Below are 27,441 nucleotides of genomic sequence, written 5' to 3'. Positions count from 1 at the left end.
AATAAGTTTACAAATGAGCTATATCTGCTTTTTTTCTGGAAGATTACAGTTTCTGCATAATTCGTCATATCTCAGTAGAAAGTAGCGCCAGAAGATATCACTAACTCTTGATATCCTGTGATCTTGGTCTAATGAACTTGAATGTTTTCTAATGATTTTGAATAATTGGGAGCTGCGTGACAAGACCTACTAAGACTCATACAAACAAAAATTCTAAGAGCTTTCTGTGTCGTTGCATTTATGGTTTGTATATCATTGAGGCAGAGTTGTGTGCTCTTTTTAAAGCCGATTATTTGTTATTTGTTACCATGCAATCTAATACCAATTTCAAAAACCCTTTGTGGGGAGCATTTAAATCTACTTGTAAGTTTGTTGAGAAAGGTTATTCGAGATGAAAGCTTATTTTGGAGATGAAAATCCAACTTAAAGAAAGACGCGTTATGAAACGAAAGTTTCAACTTTACAATTGAACAAAACCAAAGTAAGTTTAAAGCAATATATCTAGGTTTTTCAATGAAAAACATGTCGATATGCATCTGCTACATCAATTCAAAAATCTATATTTACTCAGATGTAGAAATTTGTAGAAACGACTCTAGATATGTAAAAATTCGTTTTAAATTTCCTTGAATGATTGATTTTAGTGATTTGCATTTTATGTTCTGGCTTTTCATTTTAGCTCTTTGCCTTTTTTTATAACCTGACAATGAACTCAGAGTTGGAAAACGTTCGTAAGAAGTTTTAAATTGACAATCTTTTTTTAAATCTTAATAAAATCTGTCAATTCAACAAGCCGAAGCCCAGGAAGAGGCAAATTGAGTTTTCTATGTCCTTTTAGCTAGATCAACATAGAACACTTACAGACTTAAGAATGGTGCATATTCTGGTGGCAAGTTCGCTTTTCCATGCATTAAAGCCTAAAAACAGCAAACATCCAAAACTGTTACTCCCGACCGTGACGGCCATTCAACCCATTCGTTCAACCCGAAGTCCATAAACGCCGAAAAGAACATAATAAACGCCTGGGACAAGGGTCACCTGAAAGACAGCAGTGATTTCGTGATTTGGCTCGACACCTTTATTAACTCCATCAACCCTCACAAACGAACAAACGACAACAGGCCGTGTGATGTAGAGGAGTTGGTTGCCATTTTACAACTTCATTCGAGAGAATCACGGTGATAGTTTACTGTCAAAGGTATGGTGCAAAAGACATTTTAAAACGGCCGTTAAAATCGGAATCGGAAATTTAAGTGACCCAGTCAACGAAGCATTTGGTGTCAAGATGGAAGCAAAAGAACACAAAATCATCAGCAGATACTTCCAATTACATCAGGACCCCGACATTAAACCAGCTTAAATCACTGGGGTTAGTGTTGAAAAATCAATCTAATCTACGGAAACTGCTGAAAAAGGAGAGAGGGAAAAGGATACTGTGCAAAAATCAAACTGACGCAAAGAAAAAGCGAATGCTCAGTGGTAAGTGATAGCATCTCTTGGTTCGTTCACCGGAGGTCTTTCACAAAACTTCAGCTATGCTTAAGCTGCCAAGATGTTGGTTGAGAAAAAATCTCTATAAAAGAGACAGTTGGAAACCATACTTGGACTATGAAAACAATGTTTGTAATTATGAAAGTAGCAGATGCAGAAAAAATTTTCTTAAATGTCGCCTTAGCACAGATATAATAGTGGTCTTTTTGAAATTTCTTGTTCCGAAAAAAGATGTTTTTTTTCGGATTAAGCGGTTCATAGTTTACAACTAAAATTGCTAAGGTCGGAAACTTCCACAGCAGCTGACATGCATCATAAATGTGATCAAAAGCGAGCTGCTAGTCGAAAAGTTCTCCTTAAGATTTTAGATAACAACCTATTGTCCTCTTTGAATTTGGTTTTGCCCAACCGGGTTCGCAACCATGTAGTTAGTTCTGAACAAATACTGCCAGGAAAACTTGCCAAACTTTCGGAAAGGCGAGACAAGCCGCTAAGATCATCTAATGAGAAGACTGTAGTGGTTCTAGATAATACCATTTTGCCGGGATTTGTCAGGGACTTGCTCATTCTTGGTCCGAAGCATCCAATAAGGGACAAGTTTAAAGAATTACATTTTTTGGCGGACATAGACAGTTTGTTAAGAAATCTGCGCGAGAACAATGTACCAGGTGAAAAAACGTCAGAGGAACACCGTTAGATAGAGCATTAGCAAAAGTGCAAAAATATCTGCGTGACAACGCCCTGATTGCTGTTCATTTTGCTAAGGGTGTAGATTTTGTGTTACAAAAAAGAGCACGTACGCAGAAAAAACTGGAAAAAGTATTAGATTGCGAACAGTTCAGAAAACTTGAAAAGAGTTCTGATAATATCGCAATGAAAAATGGAAAAGAACTAACCGAAGAAATTTGGATATGAGGAAAAGAGGGAAGACACCGGTTCAGGTTTACGAAATTTTAAGGTCCACTGGAGCACAACCGGCAAGGTTGTATGGATTAGCTAAAGTCTAAAGTACACAAAAAAGAAAACCCCTCTGAGACCTAATCTTTCTATCCCGGGAAGTTGTTACCATAAACTTAACAAGTTTCTAACACTCTTTTTCCAAAACATTGAAGGAGCAAACATTGAAAATAACACCAAGGACGCACGAAAGACTCTCGAGCAATTAAAACTTGAAAAAGACGAACAAATTCTATCATTAGATGTAAAATTTTATACATCAACGTTCCTTTAAAGGAAGCCATTAACGTTGCCCGGCGATCGCTTTATGCTAGGGACGATAAGCCAGACATACCTAGAACAACAATGAAACGTCTGCTTGAATAAGCCGTCAACAGCGTCAATTTCAAATGCAATGAATGTTGGTACTGTCAGAAAGACGGGTTGGCAATGGGTGCGTCCTTGGAAGTGATTTTGGCAAAACTTTGGATGAACTCGTGGGGAGCCACAAGTGAAATTACAGACACCTAAATGTAAAACCAGCACAAAATCTAGCACTTGTCGCAATTGCAGACACCATGTGACAGCACGTTCCAGGGGTGTTGAGTGTGAAATTTGCAATAGAAGGTTCCACGCAAAATATCAGCAAATCAGTAACACCGAATATGATAGCATGGGAAACCAGTTTTGGATGTGCTCATTCCGCTGTGAAAATGATCAGAAAATGACATTAACCATTCGCCGAAACTAAAATTTTTCTAAGATGTGTCGACGAAATTGTAAGAACAGTTAGAGGTGACACAAAAGAGCTGTTAGATGCGATCAAAAACCGCCATCCAAATATCCAATTTACTTTAGAAACAACAGATGATAAAAAGGTTTGCCATTTCTGGACATGTCAATTAACGTACAAATGGGGGGGACAATTTTTTGAACATTTCTTCCGAGCCACCAGCAATTGGGAAGCCTTCCATGAAGCATTGACAAAAAATGAAGAAATTTGGGAACGTAATCAAAATCCTAGGCATTAAGTAGGGAATATTGTCTAAGATACAATTCACCAGCTGCGAAGGAAAGAACAAAGAAAAGACATAGATATATTTCGGGTGTAGCCGTAAAACAACACAAAAATACTGGGAAACAACAATTTGCTTTACAGTACAGAGGCAACATCTCTAAAGAATTTGTAAAGAAGCATAACAAAATTTATCCTGTACAGACGATTTTCACCACTCGGAAACTCAAGAGCTGTTTACCTAGCCTAAAGTCTAGCTTTGATAAGGATCTCAAATCACACGTGGTTTATGAACTCACTTGTAATGGATGCAAATCCATCTGTGTAGGGCAGACATGCCGACATAATACCACAATGGTTGCAGAGCATGACAAGGTGGACTCACAGATGGGAGTACATGCAATCGAGTGCAACGGTGATAAAAGAGCTTTCCCGTGGAAGATATTAGACCAATGCAGCAACCAATATAAGTTAATGACACTAGAAGCGCTCTATGTAAGAACACTGAAACCAGCCATCAACACGTGCGACGAATACCGAACACGAGAATTGACATTGAAAGCTTTGTTTGGAGATGAAACTCCAACTTGAAAGAAAGACATGTTATGAAACGAAAATTTCAACTTTACAATTGAAAGAAACCAAAGTAAGTTTAAAGCAATATATGTAGGTTTTTTAATAAAATACTTGTCGATATGCATCTGCTGCATCAAATTGAAAATGTTTATTTACTCAGATGTAAAATTTTGTAAAAACGACTGTAGATATGTAAAAATTCGTTATTAATTTCCCTGAATGAGCAATTTTAGTGATTTGCATTTTATGTTCTGGTTTTTCATTTTATCATTTTGTATTGTTTATAACCTGACGATGAACTCAGAGTTCGAAAACGTTCGTAAGAAAATTTTAAATTGACAATTGTTTTTTAAATTTTGTTGAGTTTGCTGAAAGGAATTTGTAATGATCTACGTATACCAAAAGTTAAGATGTCGTTAAGGTTATTAGGTAGATCGTTGATATAAACAAGGAAATTGAGTTGCATCACTGGTTACACTTCTTAATTTTTTATTTGTCTTTGTTTATTTTGAATCGAGTTTTCGTTCTAAGTAGACTGCGATTTGCTGAAGATGTTGTCCTCCTATCCCAATTTCTGCGAGTTTTTTTATTACACGAGAGGGTGTTATTGTCAAAAGTTAATTGGAAATCGAGGAAGGAAACAAGCTCATTGATTACAGAAATGTCATTAAACGGAAAGTGTTTTTAGGAAGCATGACTTTTGAGCAGTGGTTGACATTTGTGGTCTAAATTCAAAAAGTGATTCATGAAACAAATGATTCATCGCTCATTAGATATCATGGAAGAGTAGTTACTCCCGCGAAAATACATATAAATTCATCGGTCTGTATTTCAAGATTGATATTAAGTTGCCGTCTTTATAGATTGGTTTAATTTCATTGGTTTTCTAGTTATTTGGTTATATTTTTCTTGTTGAAAAAAGTAGTAAATAACAGCTGGTGAAAAAAACGAGCAAAGCATGTTTGATAAGGTTTAAGATAAGTTAGATAAGGTTAGCAGGGTTAAGGTAAGTAGGTATAACAATGTTGAATTTGGTAATGACGGTAACTACAAGGTATGTATGTCTGATAAAAAAGTAGTAAATAACAGCTGGTGAAAAAAACGAGCAAAGCATGTTTGATAAGGTTTAAGATAAGTTAGATAAGGTTAGCAGGGTTAAGGTAAGTAGGTATAACAATGTTGAATTTGGTAATGACGGTATCTTCAAGGTATGTATGTCTGATTAACTTGAGGTACGTAAGGTAGGTCAAGTTAAGGTAGAAAATGTCGAGGTTGGTAGGGCTAAGGTGAGTAACTTGAAGACCCCAAATTTCTTCGCACATCGAAAAACTTTGCAAAAATTTCGCACCTCACAAAAGTTAGGTTGAAATAGAAAGGTTAGGAAAAAATGAACAACTATTCAAACATTCTCATTCTCCTTTCTACGACAGAGAGCACAAGATTATTCGCATAAGTGGACGACTAGCTAATTCCACATACAACATTGACAAGAAATTCCCTATCCTGATTCCCAAAATAACCGCTCACCAAATTTCAAATCCAAGGAATTTCGTCAATTTGGTTGGATTAACGAAGGACTCCAAAATGTAAAAAGTATTATCTAAAACTGCAAACCCTGCATTCCACACAATGCCAAGATTTCAAAAACACAAATGGGAATCTTTCCACAGAACCTGTGATCCCGTGTTTTGCAATAAGCCACACTGGCTTAAAGAATTGGAACACAAAGGAGAGCAGGGTAACTTTTGCTTTTTGCCGATTGGAGTACGCTTTAGCGAAAACACCAACTCATTTTCTTATTGAACATCCCTTGACAGTTTTGTCTGAGCCATACCAGCAGAATGACACGACATTCAGCGGTAAGTGTAAGGTTATCAAAAGTATTTTCAGGCAATTCTGGAAAAAGTGGTATGTGGACTGTTCCGCAACGGTTCAGGAGCTATCAAAGTGGCACGACAATAAGTGCCAATATGCCGTTAACGACCTTGTTATCATCATGGAAGACAATACGCCACCATTGCTACGGCCACTTGCAAAGATAACTAAATTTTTTGATGGAAATGACCACACAGTGCAAGTTGTTGAGGTCAAGAAACAAACAAAATTGAACTTTGACCAGCTAGTCGAGTTTTTTTTAAATAGAAAAAGGAGGACAAAACAACTACAAGGAGGAATAAAAGATAACAGACGACTCATTGGACGAGGATGGACAAGAAGTGACATCAAAGGAATCACAAATCATTACAAATCATTCGTGAAAAGAAACACAATGTGCAAATAATTCCACAATTAAGATTTTTTAATTTTCACCTCTATGACTGCCGCAAGAGTAATCACGAAAACAACGAGGACGATTACATTCCGTTCGTTTGCTTTGGACATCAATAAACTTGCAAATGTTTTTGAGGCTAAAGGAAAGTGCAACTACGACATCGACTTCGTTTGAACCCGTTCAAGGAGCCCAGGATATGTTGCAGTAAAAAAAATTTGACCCGACAGCAATTCAGATGACTTTTTCAACAAATGCTACAATAGATTGTCACGTGATTTGAACTAAGAAATCATAATTTCATCTGACTTAATCACGAAACACTTGATACCGCTTCAGCTTGAGTTCTTCGTAAGCATAAAGCACTTGAGTCTTTAAGGCTTTTAAGGTAAAGTTATTTCAATTGAAATACAAGTTTAAATTCAGACACCAACTCTTCATGTTTTACATGTATTCTGCGTCTGACCGAGGAACTCTTCATGAAGTTACATGTGTTCTGCGCCTGACCGAGGAACTCACATGAGTAGTGACAATGGTCTATCACTTTGATCTGGTCATCGAAGAAGCAACAGGTGATCCAGGAAGCAAAGTAGGAGCCAGTACCAATTGGGGAGATCCTTCAAAAATTCTCTTGGAACAAGAGAAGTTTTTCGAATTCTTATCCGCTTCCTTCGTTGTTATTTTGGAGATACTGTTTATTATTTGTTCAGTTTTATTCCAGAGCATTTCATCTGACAGATTTTCACCAAATAGACGAGAGTCATTTCTGAATTTATAAAAAATATCAAAATGTTCTGGTTCATGTGATAAATAAGTTTTCACCAGAATTATTCATACTTTTATTTCAGCAAATTTATTTTCATACTCTCCTTTAAGTATTTTGCAGATGTTCATCTGTTAATCATGCTTTCGATCACGTTGTTAACCTTAATGTACTCATTCCACTGTAAAGCTGTGGAATTAATCAAGTTGTTATTTTAACGTTCTTGCCTTATCTAAACAGTTTTTCTTTGTCAGCATAATTATCGACTATTAATTTGAACCTCGGGCTCGCACCATAAATTGTACAATGGCGCTTAAAACAGAATAGCTGCACTAAGTTTGTACGACACGGACCAGGCAAAAATTGAAGCCATCATACTTCTTAGCTTTCAGAAGAAAAAAAAACGAAATTCAGATATTGGATCAAGAATCAAATTCAATTCTTTTTGTTTCCGTTTTATGAGAAATTATTGGGAGATGAAATAATTTTTCAATTTAATAAAGCAGATTTTTTTATTCTGACTAATTAATCCGGAGAGTGAAGATCACATCTTTATAAGATCTAGTAAAACTCCTCATAGTTGTATTGTAAACAACTTTTTAAAACGGCTGCATCGAACAAAGTATCGAGTGACTTTTGCTTTTAGAACAAAAATTTCGGCTTCGACTCGATATTTAAAGCATAAACCGTTTCAACTTTCTTTTCTCTGTAGTTTGCTAAAAGCGTTGATTGACTGAACAAATTGTCTTTCAATCTGTGTTCAAGCTCCTATGTTCAAAGAAGGAAAAGAGGAAATTTCACCCAATGGCGACATTGTCTAAATTACCTCAAGGAAAATTTTGCTATAAATTTTGCTATAAATTTTGCTATAAATTTTGCTTTAAATTCTTAATGAGCTTTAAAACATCTGGGCCTGAAACGAAGCTAAATTTGTAAAAATAATATTGATTGGAACAATTATACTTTCCAAACAATTTGTCTAATTTGACTTAATTACCTTCGAGCTGTTCTGAAACAGATTTAGTACAAGTTGATATAAGTTTGTTCAAAATCGGTTGAAACAAAACTGGGAAAAGTTAAAGAAATAGAGCGTCTTTTGTTTTTGCGTCTAAACTGGTCCTCTGGTAAGAATCGTACTAAGTAGATTCAATTTATGACGAATAAGTAAAAATTCTTCCAGATAACTTTTCTGTCCTACTGGATAGTTGTCTCGTCATTAGCGTTTTGGTACTGAAACTAATCCTTATGCATACTTCATTAATACTTTAAATTTTCGTAGAAATACGCCAGATAAAACTATTATATGCTGAGTAAATTTCAGGGAACATTCTCATCTTAGAAAGAGTTAGTAAGATACAGAGCAAATTGAAATTCAGGTAAATTTACTTACATGATTTATTAATTGAACAATAATAGTTTGTACGAGTTAATACGCTTGCTAAAAGATAAATAATGTCGAATGTCATATCTAGGATCATTACCATATCTCAGATTTAAAAAAAATGCTTTTGTTACTCATATGCACTTTCAAAAACGATAAAAAGTTCAATCAGTTTTACCAATTATGAGTTTGGTATCCATTTAATTAAAATTGCAACATATTAAAAATTTGATTTATTTTGGCCCTCTATGGACAATCAACCAGCTTGAAAGCATAGAAAGTGTTTTACGCCATTATATATAAGTTGCAAAAAAGTCATAGTTTTTCCGTGCTTATTATCAATGTATCTACTGGATTTTTAAAAAATTTTAATCAACAAAAATTTTTGAATAAATTAAATTGGAGGTTGATTTATATTGTGATTTCGGATGTTCAACCAACAGTTTTTAAAGTTAAAGTTCTAAAGCTATTGTCCAAATTATTTGATAGCACATCCTGCTATTTTGGTTAGAAAATATGAATAATTTTGTTTTCAAATTTTGAAGCCGAAAAACTGGAGACCATATGCCACATAACCAAAAAACTATGCTAATTTGTCGACCTTATTCAAGTGATTTGCTTCTATTGCTACAGTTAGCCGCTTGCCATATAGTTTTGATCGTCAAATCTTTCAAAAAACAAAGCGTCTGAAGAATACTTTCAGAAAAAGTCATTCTGCAACCAAAACCTCTGCTGTGATTGTCTGAACACCACTAGATACTTATCGGGCATAGAATCATATAAATTGAGCGCAATAACTCATAAATTTTTGTACGTCAACTTTTCTTAGAATGTATCTGTCTTCGACAAAAAACCGTCATCCCAAAATGAAAAATTGAAAAGACGACTTCATTTTATTACTTGTAAGCAATTTTACCAAAATTAGACGATTTGTTCATTTATTTCGTCTTTTAAAGTTATTAACAATTTCTACTGGCAGCTTCGATTCTGATAAAAAAGATGCTAAACATTCAGAAACTCTTTTCCCAACATTTAGAAATTTTGCATTTTTTGGAATAGATACAAAATTGATTATCTCTGCACCAGTCCTAATAATTTTTTCCTACAACGATGTAAATTTCTTTTGGAAATTTTGGAAAACAGTCAGGGTTCGTTTTGGTAGAGCCATTAATGAAGAGTTTTGTTCGTCACTATTTCAATTTGATAAATGAGACATTAACAAAGAATATGAAAAACTGTTGGCGTACAATCGAATGCTGTTAAACTCCGTAAATTCCGCATTATAGGTTTAAAACTATAATGTATAACTTGTTGAGTTTTACAGAGTTCGATTATAGGCCTCAAATTTTCCGAATTTCATGTTAAGGATTGCCTAACAAATTGATACTTTCAAAAATTACCAATATTCTCCGATTAGGATACCGCGAAGCCGCGCAATGGAAATTTTCCAAATTTCTCACACAAATTTTGCAGTAGTGTTTAAAATCGTGATAACTGATGCTAATACAATAAATTTTGGAACAATTAAAAATAACAAAAACTCCTAATTTTGGGAATCAATGTCCAATTTGTGACTTGTTGAATTTGCCGTTCAAAACTTCTCATAACTTTAAATTTTTGATTATTGATTAAAAACAATCTTAGAAATAATTGTTGATTTTTTTGCTGTCTGGACACAATGTTTCTGCAAGGTAACAATTGATAAGGTTCTATAAATTCTGAGCCCAACAATTGTTTACGTACAGCATAGTTTTATTCAATCTACGGTTCGTTTGTTAAGAATTGAACTTCCTCAAAAAAAAACAATTTATCTTCGTCGTTTTTGTGAGCAATTCATCTTCGTCGTTTTTGTGAACAATTCATCTTCGTCGTTTTTGTGAACAATTCATCTTTGTCGTTTTTGTGAACAATTCATCTTCGTCGTTTTTGTGAACAATTCATCTCCGTCGTTTTTGTGAACAATTCACCTTCGTCGTTTTTGTGAACAATTCATCTTCGTCGTTTTTGTGAACAATTCATCTTCGTCGTTTTTGTGAACAATTCATCTTTGTCGTTTTTGTGAACAATTCATCTTCGTCGTTTTTGTGAACAATTCATCTTCGTCGTTTTTGTGAACAATTCATCTTCGTCGTTTTTGTGAACAATTCATCTTCGTCGTTTTTGTGAACAATTCATCTTCGTCGTTTTTGTGAACAATTCATCTTCGTCGTTTTTGTGAGCAATTCATCTTCGTCGTTTTTGTGAACAATTCATCTTCGTCGTTTTTGTGAACAATTCATCTTCGTCGTTTTTGTGAACAATTCATCTTCGTCGTTTTTGTGAACAATTCATCTTCGTCGTTTTTGTGAACAATTCATCTTCGTCGTTTTTGTGAACAATTCATCTTCGTCGTTTTTGTGAACAATTCATCTTCGTCGTTTTTGTGAACAATTCATCTTCGTCGTTTTTGTGAACAATTCATCTTCGTCGTTTTTGTGAACAATTCATCTTCGTCGTTTTTGTGAACAATTCATCTTCGTCGTTTTTGTGAGCAATTCATCTTCGTCGTTTTTGTGAACAATTCATCTTCGTCGTTTTTGTGAACAATTCATCTTCGTCGTTTTTGTGAACAATTCATCTTCGTCGTTTTTGTGAACAATTCATCTTCGTCGTTTTTGTGAACAATTCATCTTCGTCGTTTTTGTGAACAATTCATCTTCGTCGTTTTTGTGAACAATTCATCTTCGTCGTTTTTGTGAACAATTCATCTTCGTCGTTTTTGTGAACAATTCATCTTCGTCGTTTTTGTGAACAATTCATCTTCGTCGTTTTTGTGAACAATTCATCTTCGTCGTTTTTGTGAACAATTCATCTTCGTCGTTTTTGTGAACAATTCATCTTCGTCGTTTTTGTGAACAATTCATCTTCGTCGTTTTTGTGAGCAATTCATCTTCGTCGTTTTTGTGAACAATTCATCTTCGTCGTTTTTGTGAACAATTCATCTTCGTCGTTTTTGTGAACAATTCATCTTTGTCGTTTTTGTGAACAATTCATCTTCGTCGTTTTTGTGAACAATTCATCTTTGTCGTTTTTGTGAACAATTCATCTTTGTCGTTTTTGTGAACAATTCATCTTTGTCGTTTTTGTGAACAATTCATCTTTGTCGTTTTTGTGAACAATTCATCTTTGTCGTTTTTGTGAACAATTCATCTTCGTCGTTTTTGTGAACAATTCATCTTCGACGTAAGCATGAAGCCAGTTACTTTTAATCAGAAAAAGTGACAAAGACCATGCTTTTGACTGATTCTCATGCCAGATTTTTAACGAAACATTTGATCACCTGCGTTGTTTATCTCCCCTTTAGGCATTAGATTTGAACTTTGTTGCATCACCCGTCGACACACCCATCGAAGTTTTTAATATCATTGGCAATCAGATCTAAGGCCAAAGAAAAGTCATTATATCCCTTTGTAAATAAATACTATAACTTTTTGCAATCAAACAGCCTTGGGCTGAAGAACTTTCGAGCCTTGTCTAGTTCATCCTTGAAAATAATCCGAATAAGTTTAAAACGTACTAATTAACGGATAACAGAAATCTGAGGCACATTTGACGTCGAAACTAGACCCCTATTCCCCTGAACCATTTTAACTTGTTGGTCCGCAATAAGATCAGTTGTTCGTCAATGATCTTGTCCGAACTCATTGCGGATCCGTGGTGATAAGGGTATTTTCTAAATGATCTTTATCACCAAATTCAATTCAGTCTTTCTTTATTAAAAGAGTATTTCAACACATGTAAAAAGAGCCTTACAGTGAGACGATTATACTAATTGGCAATTGTTATTTTTTGTCCCTTATTGCGAAATTCTACAAATTAGTTTGTTATTAAATAAAATTAGGGACACTCGCTCACAATGAGAGTAGCCAGCCTAGTATTGAAGATCAATTTTATAATCATTATAAACTGACAGTGTAAAAGTTTGAACAATAGCCTAATTTAGCATCAAAATAATCAGTGCTAACGTCTGGATTCATTATTTATACAAAATTTACATGTTTTTCTATGCTTTGTCCGCTGAACTTTGATTTTTGTAATTAATACTGATGGAGGTAATAGTTTTTTTATTAGCTCACCGATGTCTCATGATACAAATTGCTGTTATCACCAATAGCAGTAAAACTTACTTGCATTCAAAAAACCTTTAAGATTAAGAGTTCTTTCTAAACATTATGAAAGAACTCTTTTTTGGAAACTTCTTTTATAATACATTTTTTTTGTACAGGCAGCAATTGACCCAAATTTTGGGTTCAAGTTATGGATTATTTAATTTTACCAACAATCAAGTCATTTACCGACTCTGCCGATTGGACGATCACTGGAAAGACTACATCGCCAGAGTAGTCCACAATCAATGAAATAATCAATATGACTTTTGTCACAACCTAATATACGACGTTAAATTTGTCTAATGATAATTATGATTCGTTGTCCACAGAAATTGAAAATTATTTCAGCTATAGTTAGTAGCATGAAAAAATAGAGATCACTCTGAAGTGAAAATAAGATTAGAGTTTTATTTATAAAAACGCTCAAGATTTCTCTGCTGGTGCCGAGGAATAACTTTTTCAAAGGTTCAGATTTTTATCAGACGTGGTCATATTCATCTCTACTAACGAAATTCAGAAAAATATTTTTAATTCGATGTTCTACGCTTAACAGGATTGTTAATCATACAGCTCACAACTCTCTATAATGAATATATCGATCGCCCAAAATTAACGTAAGTTAATTTTAGCCGATCGATATATTAATTATAGAGAGTTGTGAGTTGTATGATTAAGCGTAGAACATCGAATTACAAAGTTTTTTTTTGAATTTCGTTAGCTCCGAGGAGTTATCGAGGTTTCATTTTTTCGTAATTATTCCACTCATTTTCATCGTTTTTTACATTTTCTGTCACTTTCGCTCAGATGTTTATTAATTCTGGTAAAATGTTAGAAATTTCAGAAATTATTATCACATATAAATTTATAGTCTCGAAAAAAATTTTAGATTGACTTATGATTCAAGAACATTGTATTAGAATATTAGAAGAGCTGCAATTCTGTAATCAATCTTGAAAGTCAATGAATGCCGTGATTTGAGATGAAACATTTACTATTGAGCGATTTTCGTTTGACATTATTTTGTGACATGACCGAGCTATTTTCTAAGCGGAAAAATAAAATATTGTATGTGCATTTCTTAAACTATTGGTTCAAAATTATAGGAGGTATTGAAGTTAGTAGAGATCAAAATAACCACGTCTGATAAAATAATCTGAACTTTTGAAAAAGGTTATTTTTCAGCACCAGTATAGAAATACTAAGCGTTTGTATAAAGAAAACTCTAACCCCATTCTCACTTCAGAGTGGTCTCTACCTTTGTCATGTTGCAAAAAAACTAGGTGGAGCATATAGTTCCACCCCCACTTAGGTGGAGTCGGAACAACTGAGTTAGCTTAAATTCAGGCTCCTATATTGAAAGATAACGATTACTCATGAATAGACTTTCCGTGTCCGGACAAAACAGTCACAGACAAAATAGTTTCAAATTGCAAAATATTCCAGACCAAACAGTCCCAGACAAAATACTCCGATAAAAGCAGACAAAATGGTCCCAGACAAAATAATTCCGAATAAATACAAAAAAAACAATCGTAAGAAAATGATCTAGAAACAATTAAGAACCATAATCTTTGAGTTAAATTTCTGAATGTTTTGTTTTAAATTAATATAAGCGAGGGTTATACCAAAAAATTGTTTCAAAATGCATAATTTGGCTCAAACTAAGTTGTAATCAGATTAATATTTGTTCAATGAAGTAAAATTAGATGAATAACTCAAGTGGTTCCTTTGTTAATTGGTGTGCATATGTTTAACTCTATGTTTAGTTCGAACTATTTTGTCTGGGACTCTTTTTGTCTGCTTTTTTGGGACTGCTTTTTCTGGGAATATTTTGCTATTCGGGACTGTTTTTGTCCGGGATTGTTTTGTCTGGGACTGTTTTGTCTGTTCACCAGATTTTCTTTAGGCAGCAAAAGAGTCTGCGAGTCTCACATTAAATCTAACGAACAGCAGTTAAAATATAAGAAACTATACCTCTTCCTGACGGTAATCAATTTACAAATTAATTCGGAATTCTTATATTATGAAATTTGTAATATTGAAATTATCATTCGAAATAATGATATTTTAAAATTAATTTAACACATCTGAGTTGCAAATGAAACAGCAACGTAGCGAAATAAAACCTCTATTAATTGGAAACTTTATAATGAACCTATACAACAACTTGGTAACAATCCTGGCTCGGATAAACAATAAACAACTTGGAAAAACAATAAACAAAATGTCTGACTAATTCAAATTTTGTGGACTACTATTTGGTCATCAGGATTAGTTTGATCATCCCTCCCTCGTCCACATCTTCATCTTCAGAGATACAAGTAACTTCCCCGGATTATCGATTTCCAATTCCGAAGCACTACGCGCCGGCGCTTATGACAAAAATCTTCTCCGAATTATTGATGGTTAGTATTTTTCAAAACAGTAGCTTTCTTTTTTTTGGGCTGTCAGAATCTGAATACAATCTAAAAAATGTTTAGGCAAATTCAGCTGAGCCGTGTTCAGGTAATCGGAAGTTCAGGTGAAGCTCAGGTGTGTTTTTCAGGTGTGAACAGGTATGGTTCAGGTGAGATAAATCTACCTGAACTGTCCCGGTAACTTTAGGGGTTTTTCTGGTAAGTTAATCTATTTTTTTAGAGTGTACAACTATCTATTGACCCAGACTTTACTCGAGACTTGACAAGACTTGATACAAGATTCAAAATGAGTCACGTCTTAAACGATCAAAGATGAGTCACTCTGGCTCTGTAAGGATCCAGAACAAGCAGTTTCACTGATTCAGTACTGATTAAGATTCTCTTCCCTTGCTATCAGCCCGGGAAGAGAATCGAAGCAAAACAAAGTAGCGATTTCCGCCAAAAATGGCTATAACTTATTTAAATCTAGCCTCCGAAGTTTGTTTTGAAATGCTGTCTCATGTTTCGCTGATAATTTTCACTGAGAAAAGAGTATAAGGGTTAAACTGCTGTGGTGTATATTAAAAATGGAAAAAGTTTGAATTAGTTCTGCCGCCTTTATTACATTATTACAAGCATTTGACGGCATTTTGAGATATTTTTTCATTTAACATAAATTAAATTATGAAATCGTATTTGAAAAATAAAGAGATCAATACGATTAAATAAAGAAATCAGATGAAAGATGAAAAAAGTAGCTTCTATTTTTTTTACAGTTCCGTCCGCTTTGTAAATTTAGATGTACAGAAAGGTTATTAACGCAGAAAAAAATTTTGGTCGCATTCGCATACGTTTTTGTTCATATCCACATTTAGGCCACGACCGGCTACAATTCTGACGTTGGGTTTGTTCTTAGTTCTTTTCAGCCTCAATGATCTCGGCAAGAATCTGTTCGGTCTGGTACATGGTCTGGTTCATTTGTTTTTTTTTCTGGAGCTGATTATTACTCCTGCATGGAACTGGTTACCTATGATTATTAACGATTATTAATGATAATGATTATTAACCAATTATATTAATTTGGTCATCCAATAAGCAAAAACATGTGCGAATCAAATGACCAAAATATCTGTGTGATAATGAAGAAATTTTAGGGCCCTGTATTCTTTACCGTTATACTGGCTAATCTGCTCTGTTTGTGGGTTGTTTACAAAAACAAAGAGCTCCAATCTCTCGACTACTTTTTGGTGATTTTACAAAGTGTGATTGACTTGATATTTACTGGAATACTTGGACTGACAGATTATTTACTCGATCTGTGGGCATCTTTTATTTATTACTGCAACTATGCCGGATTTCATGAAGTTGGCCGATACAAACAGTAAGATTAAGTACTGAGCAAATGCGATAAAAAACCTCAAAGAAACTTTTTGGACATATAAACCCCCCACAAGCTGCACTGTTTCATTATTATCAACTTGTGTGCATAAAAAAAATTGAACTTGGGAGTATGAATAGTATAAACTCGATCTAAAAATCACGTTCAGCTGTTTATGAAAGTAAAATAAAAAAAAACGTTTTTTAGGATAAATTTTAATAACCAGGAAAACAAAAAACGTTTTGTAAAAGACTTACAAAACGATTAATTGTAAAATTGCACGACGTTTTTCCTCCTCATTTATATTTAAAAGTCTCATATACCCGACTGCTGGTTGTTTTTGTTGTCTCAATTTTTTTCAAGCATTTAAAATATTTTTCCTCTATTCCTCTATATTTTTCTAAAAATCTCTCCATGTCCCGAATTTTCAAGTATTAGTAAGCAAAATTCATTTCGCATTTTATATACATGGGTGAGAGCGTTATAAGCCAGATCTGAGTTTTGTTAACGTTGAATAATTGTTAGTACATGAGAGACATGAGAATGTTGCTAGTGTCTATTATGAAAGGAAAAATTGAGTGATATGGGATTAAGAAACTAAAACGATAAATAAAATCTGTTTTTTTTTAAGTAAAATTCCTAAAATCCGATATAAAAAATGCCAATTTAACGGGGCAATGGTCACCAATTCCTCAAAGTGCTCAATTTCACTGACTGCATTATATTGCAAATTCCTGAATTTTTGAAAGTTAAGTTGCTAGAATTTGACATTTTTGTCTAAATTCATTGCTAAAGTCAACTAAAAAAAAATTACGCAAACTAACCGCAAATTTTATTGAACTCTGTCACTGAGTTTCACCAAATTAGGCAGGCTAAAATATCAAAAACAAAAATTTGGCCGACCAAATATGATAACTGCGCACAAATCCCGCAGATAGTTAACTGCAATTAACTTTTTCCGTTGTAAAAATTCGAGAAACAATAAAAAATAAGCAATGGAGAGACAGGACCATGTATAGTATATAAACAGAAACAAAAAGAAAGAGAAACAAAATTAACAATAGGGAGAAACAAAACCGTTTCCAGAAACGATTTATTAGATGTTTTAACCTGCAAAAAGGGCAACTTCTTAAAAATGGATCCCTCTATATTGTGTCCAAAACATTTAATTGACAATACACCATCTGAAAATAGCCTGGTGAAATTGTGCTGTAAAAACTAGTGCGTATCCATAGTAGAAAATTGTGTTTCTTCAAAATAAAAATTATTCAATAATAAGAGAGAAAACAGGCAACAAACATCTAAATATCAAAACCACATTGCACCTTCGAAAGCAGAGAATGTAGAAGCCATGTAGATAAGACAACAACTGACTGAATAAAGAAATGAATTGCTTTCAATTTCAACAACAAAATTTTTTTTAAAGTTTCCAATTGTCATCTCAATTTAATATAATTAATCTCATATTAAGGAGTAAAAATTTAAGAATGAAAAATGATGACAACTTTTGAAGTAATTCAAATCAGAATACAGAGCACTTCACAAATGAAAAAAAAATACAAAAATGAAATTTTTGAACTAAATTTTACAGAAATTGACAACAGATCTTGAACTCTGTCATATTTTTTAGTTCAATGTCAGAAAAACCATCTGAAGAAACTCTGCTGGTTGCAAAAAAAAGTTTATATCTATTTGAAAAGTTACAAAAAACATAAAATGTAGTTTATAAATTGAAGTTTTGCAAATCCGCTTTGTGACGTACCGAAGCTTCTCGTAAGTTCAAATAATAGTTTATTAAGTCTACAAAAAGGGAGAAAAATACTTCTTTCCTCAGCTCTTCGGAAAATTTTTCATGCAAATAGATTTTTCACACTTATTTGTCTGCCTAAAATCTGTATCAGTTTTTTAAAATGTTTGCTTCAAATTTTGTTGAAAAGGTTAGTAATTTTGAAAACAGTTGCACCATGAAATAAATAAGAGGGGGGTGAAACGTTTAAGAGATAAATAAAATGTATACATTAGATTTCATCTTTTTGACTTATCGAGTTTTTAAGACATCTGAACGGAGCTGAAGGCCGGTTGATACTATTAAAAACGAGTGCCGAAACCGTTAGTCTATTATGCGTAGTTTAATTGTTTATATTTTTGTGCGTGTTATCCACTTTTATACAAAAACTGTTTATTGATACCGATATACACCGGACCGTTTACCTAATGTGTACATATTCTTTTTTTAAGTAGCTAAGGTAAATTAATAAAAAACTTTGTTATCAAAGTCTGATTCGGAATCAAAATTTTTTGCTCATTAAGAGTTTAAATGGGGGAGTTTTTTTTTGTTGAAAAATTCTTCATTCTTCTCAATCGCTCTCTATGACATCAGTCCTGTTCTCATTAAATTTCAGAATTCTTCTCTTTTCAATCTTCATTGAACTCTTGAAAATTATTTATGTTCTCCACGCTCGTTGGGTGAGACAATATTTACAAAAACGAAGGTCCCCTCTCACTGGGTGACACCTCTAAAATGATTCCACTCTTCTTGGAGTTCACAATGTTTGCCCAAAATAGAATTTGCCCAAAAATATTGCAAAAAGTTGGGGTTACGGGACTCGTGCAAGCAACACTGTAGCCGAATACGTTGCATTCACGTAATACTTAGATTAATTGGACAGTGACCCAGTAAGCACCAGCATCATCGGATTATTTATCTAAAATTTAACGATCAATTTTGCTTTTTATTTCACTGTATTATTATGGATGCCATCACACGCTCATTCAAAAATTATGTAAGTTTTCTGTTAGATTCATGTAATATTTGAAAATTCCACACATATTTGGTTAGGATTTTTCACATTGACTATGTCCATTGCATTTGCACAGCGATGAAGATAATGACTATCAGAAGATGGAGACACTTTGTCAGAGCCTCCTTATAACAAGGAGATTTTCATACTCATTTGCGGAATTTTGAATGGCCATAAACATGTATACCTACATATATATATATATATATATATATATATATATATATATATATATATATATATATATATATATATATGTATAAAATGACAAAACTGAACATTGTAGATGCCGTTTTAAAAGTTATTCTTAGAGAAACTCTTGATTAAAGATCAAACAGACAATGAACGATTCTCATCTAAATATTGCTGTTTCCACATTATTTGCCGGAATTTCAAGTTATTTAAACTAGTATTATCGACCCGAGATTTTTAAAGCTAAAAGAAATAAACAAAATCAGGCATGAAACTCTCCTTAAAAAGTTTTAACGACTATGACTACACAGACGAGCAAATTTTGAACTCAAATAACCTCGCCTGGCGAAGAGCACCCGACTTTAAACAAACGTTGAAAGCTGTTCATTTGATATCAGATATTGTTCCTTACTGGTGTCAAATATTTCAACTACTTGCTATGGCTATTGAAAGATACATTCTTATTTGCAAAGGGTCGGTATCTGATCAATTACTGAGCAAACGACGTCGAATAATTTTCTATAGCCTGACAGTTATTCTCAGTTTTTTTGCTCCGATTCTGATTATTGTGGAATATGTATACTTCGAAATAAGAAAAGTAAGTATATGAAAAAGCGAGCAAAGAAAAAGTTTGCGGGCGTATTTGTTTGATGACATTCGATTGTTGGTTATGATGTCGGCATTGTCCGCTCCCCAATGAGAAATAATTTAAAGTTAATTCCAAGATTAGGCCCTTGCTGAATTTGACGACATACGAGAGAGTCCTATAGACCTGTGACATTATTGTCCGAAAAACTACGTCACTGACATCCACCCTGATGTAACTTCTTTCCGCGCTATTAACAACAATAATTCCCGCAGAAAATAGCGTGTTTGCTCTAATTGCTTTTAACTGCATCAAACTTTGTTTCTGACAAGAAAGGAACCTATAGTCCCTGAAAAGAAAAGAAACAATCTTCCCTAAAGAAATAGGATAGATTTCAAATTCAAAAAGTGATGAGAGAAAAATTATAATGGAAAAAGTATTACAGCTGACGGTTGAACAATAACTGGTGAGCTATGACAGAATTTATGTTTAAAAGTTTCTCAGTGAATAAGTTCGTTCTAATCGATAAAAATTAAAATTGATTTTATCCACAAGTTATAATTCTTGTTACTTGAATCTGAGAAAAGTCATTGAAATTTTACAACTAGGTAAAAAAAATCTGTTAATCAAGGTGTTCAGGATATCTAAAGATGCAACTTTTATCATATTAATCAATGATGGATTAAAATTGATGAGTTTAAGAGGATAGAAATTTATGTTGAACAGTGTTGAACTAAACGTGAACAATGAAAAGATGACGTTTTTGTTTTGATGATTGTATTTTCAATTATTGTTTTTATTTATTTATTTCATATATATATATATATATATATATATATATATATATATATATAAATATGAATAATTCTTTATTTGTAATCGCTAGATTTTAACCAGGCGTATACAATCTGTTTTATAGCTAGTGAAAAAAACTTGTAAAAAAATAGAGCAGAGGAATTTCAATAAGAAAGTCGGAAAACTAATTTAATCATTAAAGTAAAATCAGACTAAGGGCTTTTTGTTAAAATAATCATAAGCCTAATTTTATATATAAAAAAACAACACTGAGGATTGTTATTAAAATAATCAGAAGACTAATTTTTTTTTTTCTAATAAACAAAACAGCACGGAAGGATTTTTATATAATATTCAAAACACGATACTCTTCTGCAACAAACTGAGGGTTTATATTAAAATAATCAAAAATCAAATTTATCTGTAAGAGAAAACAACACTGAGTGATTTGTATCAAATTAATCAGACGCCAATCCTAATAAAGTTTAGCTTTTGATACTTCAATTAATGTTTGACGCCAATAAAAAATTATCGGCTTTTAGTCCAAATTCACTTTTAGAAGAACTAAAATAGAGTAAATGTAGCAGTGTGTTAATAAGCTGGTCTTTATATTTGAAATGAAGTGAGAAGAACTGAGTTTTTTGAACTAGCACATTCAACGGATTTTTTCGCATTCACCGCGCATTCTCTGACAACTTTGACTAATTTTATCATAACTTGCACAGCGAATCAGATACTAAAGTCCTTTTATAATACTTCAAAAACAAACATACTGTGTAAAATTAATTTCGCTAAAATCTGTGATCCACTGCGAATTTTTTTTCGCTGAGCTATTGCATTTTGATTTAAGAAAGCGAGTGAAACAAGTAACGATTATTGCATGGATTGCTACCGGGACCGAATTCAAACTTGGGAATATTACGGAAGAACTCCAGGTGTCCACGTGCCTACAATCATTGTGTGTTTCCTTCTATACTTGAAATGCATACAGACGCTGCGTGCATCTAAACAAATCGCAAGGAAAGGTTAATTGCAACTTATTATCGTTCTGCTTAATTATTGGTTTTATGTTTTTTGTGTTTGTTGCAAAAAGGATGTTACTGGTAGTCATTTTCCAGTAAAAATAGTTTCCTAAGAATATATATAAACGTATATATATATATATATATATATATATATATATATATATATTTATATTTACATATATATACATATATATATATATATATATATATATATATATACATACATATATATATATATATATATATATATATATATATATATTATATATAATATATATATAAATATATATATATATATTGTGTGTGTGTGTGTATATAAGGAAAATAATAACGCTTGAATTACCAAAAAAAGAAATTGTTTCGTCCTATTTCCATAGCAAGCGATTCTAAAATTAATGCATTTCAGAATTTAACTATTTGTGATTGGCCGCTCATTGTTTTTTTTTAAATAAATCTATTTGGCTTTTTTGAAACATTTTTTGTTCTAGACTTGCTGATCCGAGCTTTCGTGGCTCTACTTATTACTTGGACTGTAATGGTGACACCCCATACGGTGTTTGTGGATTTTGTGAACAAAGGTCAGACTTTCGGCTTCTCGAGAGTTCTCTGGATACAAATGAACGACGTTTCAATCGAAATGTCGGGAGCAGTAGTGAGTTTTCTCTCTGCAAACGCAAACATTTAAAAACCCGAAAAACATATAGATGCATAATTAATACATAAATACACAACTAACCACAAATATCAACTATAGATTCGAAAAACTGATTCTTTTTTAATATCGTCTGCCTTATCGATATCATAGCGAAGAACGTCTCTGCTTTATAGAAACACATCATGACAACAAAAAATAAACAATGTGTTAATTTTTCTGGCGTATATGTGTTTTCGTGCATAATGACAAAATCAATCAAATCTGAGCCATCAAAAATATATTTTTGTTTTCAGCATTCACAGCGTGATACGAAACACTTCTTTGAAATTTTTCACCAACAACTCTGGGCAAGTTGAAAGTATAGGTTACGTGACTCTGATGAAGTCACTGAGAAAGTCTGGGATTAATCGAGAATCGCAAAGCTGTTTGAAATTTTTGCCAGCGTTTCGAAGTGACTTCCTCAGAGTCACCTAACCAATTTGAAACACGCGTTGCGCAAGTTTAGTCAAAAACACTTTACTTACAAAAGTGATTACAATTTTTGATTGCGAAAAGGATATAACTTTCAGGATCTTCGTCCCACATTCAAATAGTGCTTATAATTACACCCACATATTGTAACTGTACTCCTATGCCAGCACGCTAAACACCATATTGGAAGCTAGGTTGTGTGTGATTTGGGTGAACCGAGTAGATCCTATTTTTTTGCGGAAACGAAACAGGAAAACAACTTTGCAAACAATGAGCCCTTTTTGATTACTCTGCAGACAATCAGCCCTTCTGTTTTCCTGATGAAACTATTTGGAATCGTTTCTGCTGTATATGTACCATATATATATATATATATATATATATATATATATATATATATACACATCATAGAGAATATATATATATATATATATATATATATATATATATATATATATATACATCATAGAGATATCTATCAACAATACCTTCGAAATCGAAAGCAATCTATTGTAGACTAAGAGAAAACAAAGATCAGAGAAATTGGTTCCGTAATCAATCCGTCCTTGGAGTGATCACGTTGGCTTCAATCATCCCAAATATAGCAAAAGAAGCTGGATGGAGCTAAAAAAAAATTTGGAGTGGGCATTCGTTATGAGCATCGGCTAAAACCAATATATACAAACAAGGTTTTGATCACAACACTTTGGAAAAACTTAGTCGTCACATGTCTGGTTAAGCCGTTTGAAGACATCAACGCTCCGAGAAGAGAAAAAAAACACATTATGGAAATCCTCTCCAGGTCAGCAAAAAGCGCGAGAGTTTTTACCGTGAACGATTCTCGATAGCAAAGTCAATTTGGAATTTGCAATGAGTCAAAATTTAGATGATAACCATTTTGAAAGTGATTTAACAATGAAACATGAAATGTCGCAAATAGAAATCCCTGAGGTGTACACATTTAGGGGGGGGGGGCTGTACGCAACAACTGTACATTCAATTTAAAAAAAAAACACATTTTTACATATTTGAGTAGTTTAAGATCTGACACTGTATAAAAGACGATCTCGCATTCTAAAATCTTGCACTCTTAGGATCTGGATTTTGCGTATGCGCGTTTCACGGTGAGAACAAACAAATTCTCCTCTAATTTTTCTTTCAGGAAAAATCAATTTTGAAAAATAAAACAGAATACTGTTCTACATTTAACTGCACAGATCTCAGCACCATATCTCTTTACTCCTCTATAATTTCACCTGACCACTTAGCAAATGGCATTTCAAGAAAGTTTTCTCCTTATAAAATTATTTTACAATTGAAATCTCCTGTACTCTTGTCGTAGTTTCAAACAAATGCCCTCGGGCCGCTGATTTATAACCATGCTTCGGCAATGCACGTTTGAAGGTTTCAATGGTTATCGAACCCACAATACATGTACGATTTATAAAAAAGATTAAAATCGGGAGATATAGGGGATTAAGCAGATAGAGATGAAAAAAGGGACGCTCAAAAGCCGTTTAGAACCTGCGAATTATCTATCAAACATCAAATTTAAATGAAACATCAAACATTGCTCTAAAATCAGTTAAATTCCTTAACATTGCCACTCATTACACCCACTTTGAACTTTTTGGATGCACATTGATGTAATGATCATTTCATTGTTTTTTTTCTCAAAATTTGCGTAGAGTGTGTGGACTTTTTATAAATCAGGCAGGCAAAAAACAGCAATCAAAGTTTATCTTGAGACAATGAATTCCTACAAGGTTATATTGAACGTTTTCAATCAAAACTTTACAAGAAACAACTGATCTGCCACAAAAAGTAAACCAGTATTAAATTTATGGAAGAACAGAATTTATCAATTAATGCTTAAAATTTTTGGCTGGAAAACTCAGTTGAAAGCAATTTTTTAGATATAAATAAAGGGCATTGAAAAAAGACTTGGAAAAAAGGTATCGTATTGAAATTGAGATAAAATACGACTTAAAAATGAGCCATTAAGTTTCCAGAACTATTGCACTTGATTTGTTTGTTTTGATATTTATTATAAGTTCCAAAATATATCTGAATATGCAATTTTTTCAAGGTTCTTTAAATTTACATCTAATTTCTTTCGTAAAAAATTGCCTAATTAGCAAATACGAAAGACAAGGAAAATTGAGAATCATCAGTTTTTGATTCCTAATACAGTTGTATCTCCATTGAGAACTAGAAAAAATTTATAACTAAAATTATCGAGGAAAAATACCGAAATGCATCATGCTAACCATTTGTCTTGAAAACAATTTTTATACTTTTTTAGCAAAGAAAGTCGATAAGCTGTTAAAACTGTTTTATCCTTTAAAAAATTAGAAGCGATAACTCCTAGCTAGGTCAATTGCAAAAATATAGTTTATTTTAAATTTAATTGTCAGAAGGAAGCCTAATTAAAATCCAAAATTCAGCTGAGTTTGTTCTTTTATTATCCAAGGGGTCGCTAAAAAATCCAAATTATACTTTTGAACTATTTCTGTAGTTTTCTGATATTTTGTAGGCGGAATTGTTTAGAATGAAGCAATCGAAATTCTTTGGAATTTGAAATGACCAATTGAATATGAAAATTTTGCCATTTCAAAACATGGTCTCTATTTGTAGAAATAGCAAATAAATTTCACATTTTCTAAATTCAAACCCACCAGGATAAATTGACTCAAAATCTGCCCACATTTCGGCAGCTAGTCCAATTTTCAGTGGTGTTAGAACCTTTTTGCTTTATAAGGCCGCATTAGACTTCTTGTTATTGTTAGTTGTGCGTTTATTGGACAATTAATAAAGTCATTTACGGTTCAATTTACGGCAGGAATAATAGGTTACAGGAAGAAGGGGGAGTAAACGAATGTACTTATGTATTAGGACTAGGTAGATTCTATTTTCATCAGGACTTCCTAAAAAACAGTCTCAATTTTAGGTTGATGACATTGACAGCGATCCTGGAAAACGTCTTCGTCAAATCGAAAGTCGTAATTACACAATTGAAGCCATTCTCAGACTCTTCAAGATGAGTTTCGGATTTGTGAACTCAATTCTTCTCATCATTCTCATCAAACCATTTCATAAGCCTCTCTTGGATAAATTGAACACTGTCAGGACTAAAATCTTTCAAAAGCTGACATAAGAAAGTTATTGTCAATCAAACACTCGATATTCCCTGGAGAAATATTAACCCTATTTATCTGTGTTAATTTAACCGTTGAATAAATTGACGTTTTTGAAACCTTTATATCAACGTTTTCTTATTACTTTAATGCTAATCGTCAGTCTTGGAACACATTGGGAAATTGGGAATGTGGTAAATAAATTTGAAAAGTTAGTTTTTGATCTTTGAACATACACTATGACAATAAAAAATTACGTACAGAATAATTTCAGCTTTTAAAGCATGATTCGTGCTTCATAATCATGATTTGCGCCAAGGCGTAAAAGAAGAAAAATTGAGAAGTTTAAAGAAAATTTCATTCGCATTTTAATAAAGATAGATCAAAAAAGATCAGAAAAGATTATAAAACCGCCTTGTTCTTTCAACCCCCTTTGAAATCAAGATCCAATGCACAGTATGCATGCTAACGTTACCTGAAAAATAACGGTTTTTAGGACAAAAAATTGGACGTGAGACCCCTAAAAGGTCAAGAAAAAACGCAAAAAAAAAACAATTAGATAACGATGTTTTAACAGATCCCAAAACCTCATTGGAGCGTATTACCAGAACCACAGTTAGACATCTCCAAACATTGTTTTTTTTTGAGAAATGCTGCAAAAAAGTCAGTTTGAAGAAAAAAGCAAGTGGTTTTGTTCAAAATGGCGTATCAATATAGTGAAGAAGCCTTTCACTTTCTGGTAGAATGTTGCTTTGACTGATGAAATTAGAGTGTTCATCTGAAGTGACGTAACTTTTGGATTCTTTTGAAGAAATGGTACCAGAGTTCTAGAAAGAATTGAGTACGGACAAGCGATCTCTTATGTTTTAGGGTGCAATACGACCAGATGTACGGAAAATGCTTATTAGGTGAACAAACAAGCGAAATACTGTCGGTTATTTAGAAATTTTGATTAATTACGAAGAAGAAGTGCATTTTGAGGACCTTATTTTTCATCAAAATAATGCTCCTGTGCATAAATCAACGATGGTCGATATTTATTCGACCATCGAAAAGGAGTAGAAGCTATTAGAATGGCCGGCGTACAGTTCAGAGTTGACTCTATTGAAAATTTATGGAAGATTTTGAATCAGCAATTATGAAAACAGACAATTTTGTGGCAAAATTTAGAAAGAGTGTCGGACATTTAAAACGAAAAATGACGCAGATGTCATGCGAAAACTTGTATGAAATTTATACAAATCGTCTGCTAGGTGCAATGAGGCGTTATTAGAGATTAAATTTGAACCCAAGATGTTGGTTTTTTCAATGTTTGTAAATCTTCAGGTGCACGTAGCTTTTTGGTACCATAGTGTTTTAGGCGATCAAAAATGGGCAACTCTATTTGGAAAGGTTGGTTCTACGGTTAGATTTGAGTTCTAGTTTG

The 27,441-nt window shown here is 33.1% G+C and overlaps 1 protein-coding gene across 3 annotated transcripts in view; it reads left to right on the top strand.

Moving 5' to 3' along the window:
* The window catches only part of LOC142352804 (uncharacterized), a 30,921-nt gene extending 4,843 nt beyond the window's left edge, over positions 1-26,078 (top strand). Inside the window, exons 1-9 of one of the 3 annotated variants that reach the window (XM_075404936.1) lie at positions 8,090-8,174; positions 12,696-12,810; positions 14,849-14,984; positions 16,130-16,356; positions 19,231-19,290; positions 19,635-19,944; positions 21,578-21,752; positions 22,241-22,404; positions 25,829-26,078. In XM_075404936.1, coding sequence (XP_075261051.1) covers positions 12,728-12,810; positions 14,849-14,984; positions 16,130-16,356; positions 19,231-19,290; positions 19,635-19,944; positions 21,578-21,752; positions 22,241-22,404; positions 25,829-26,035 — 1,362 coding nt within the window. In that variant the 5' untranslated portion in view covers positions 8,090-8,174; positions 12,696-12,727 and the 3' untranslated portion in view covers positions 26,036-26,078. Of the gene's footprint in view, positions 1-8,089; positions 8,175-12,695; positions 12,811-14,848; positions 14,985-16,129; positions 16,357-19,230; positions 19,291-19,634; positions 19,945-21,577; positions 21,753-22,240; positions 22,405-25,828 lie in introns of those variants that run through there. The other 2 variants (XM_075404935.1, XM_075404937.1) reach the window with 2 other exon arrangements.
* Positions 26,079-27,441: the final 1,363 nt, after the last annotated feature.

Source organism: Convolutriloba macropyga, chromosome 14 (assembly GCF_964194025.1).
Source record: "Convolutriloba macropyga chromosome 14, txConMacr16.3, whole genome shotgun sequence".
In the NCBI taxonomy this organism is placed as follows: Eukaryota; Metazoa; Xenacoelomorpha; order Acoela; family Convolutidae; genus Convolutriloba; species Convolutriloba macropyga.
This window is presented reverse-complemented; position numbering and strand designations above follow the sequence as displayed.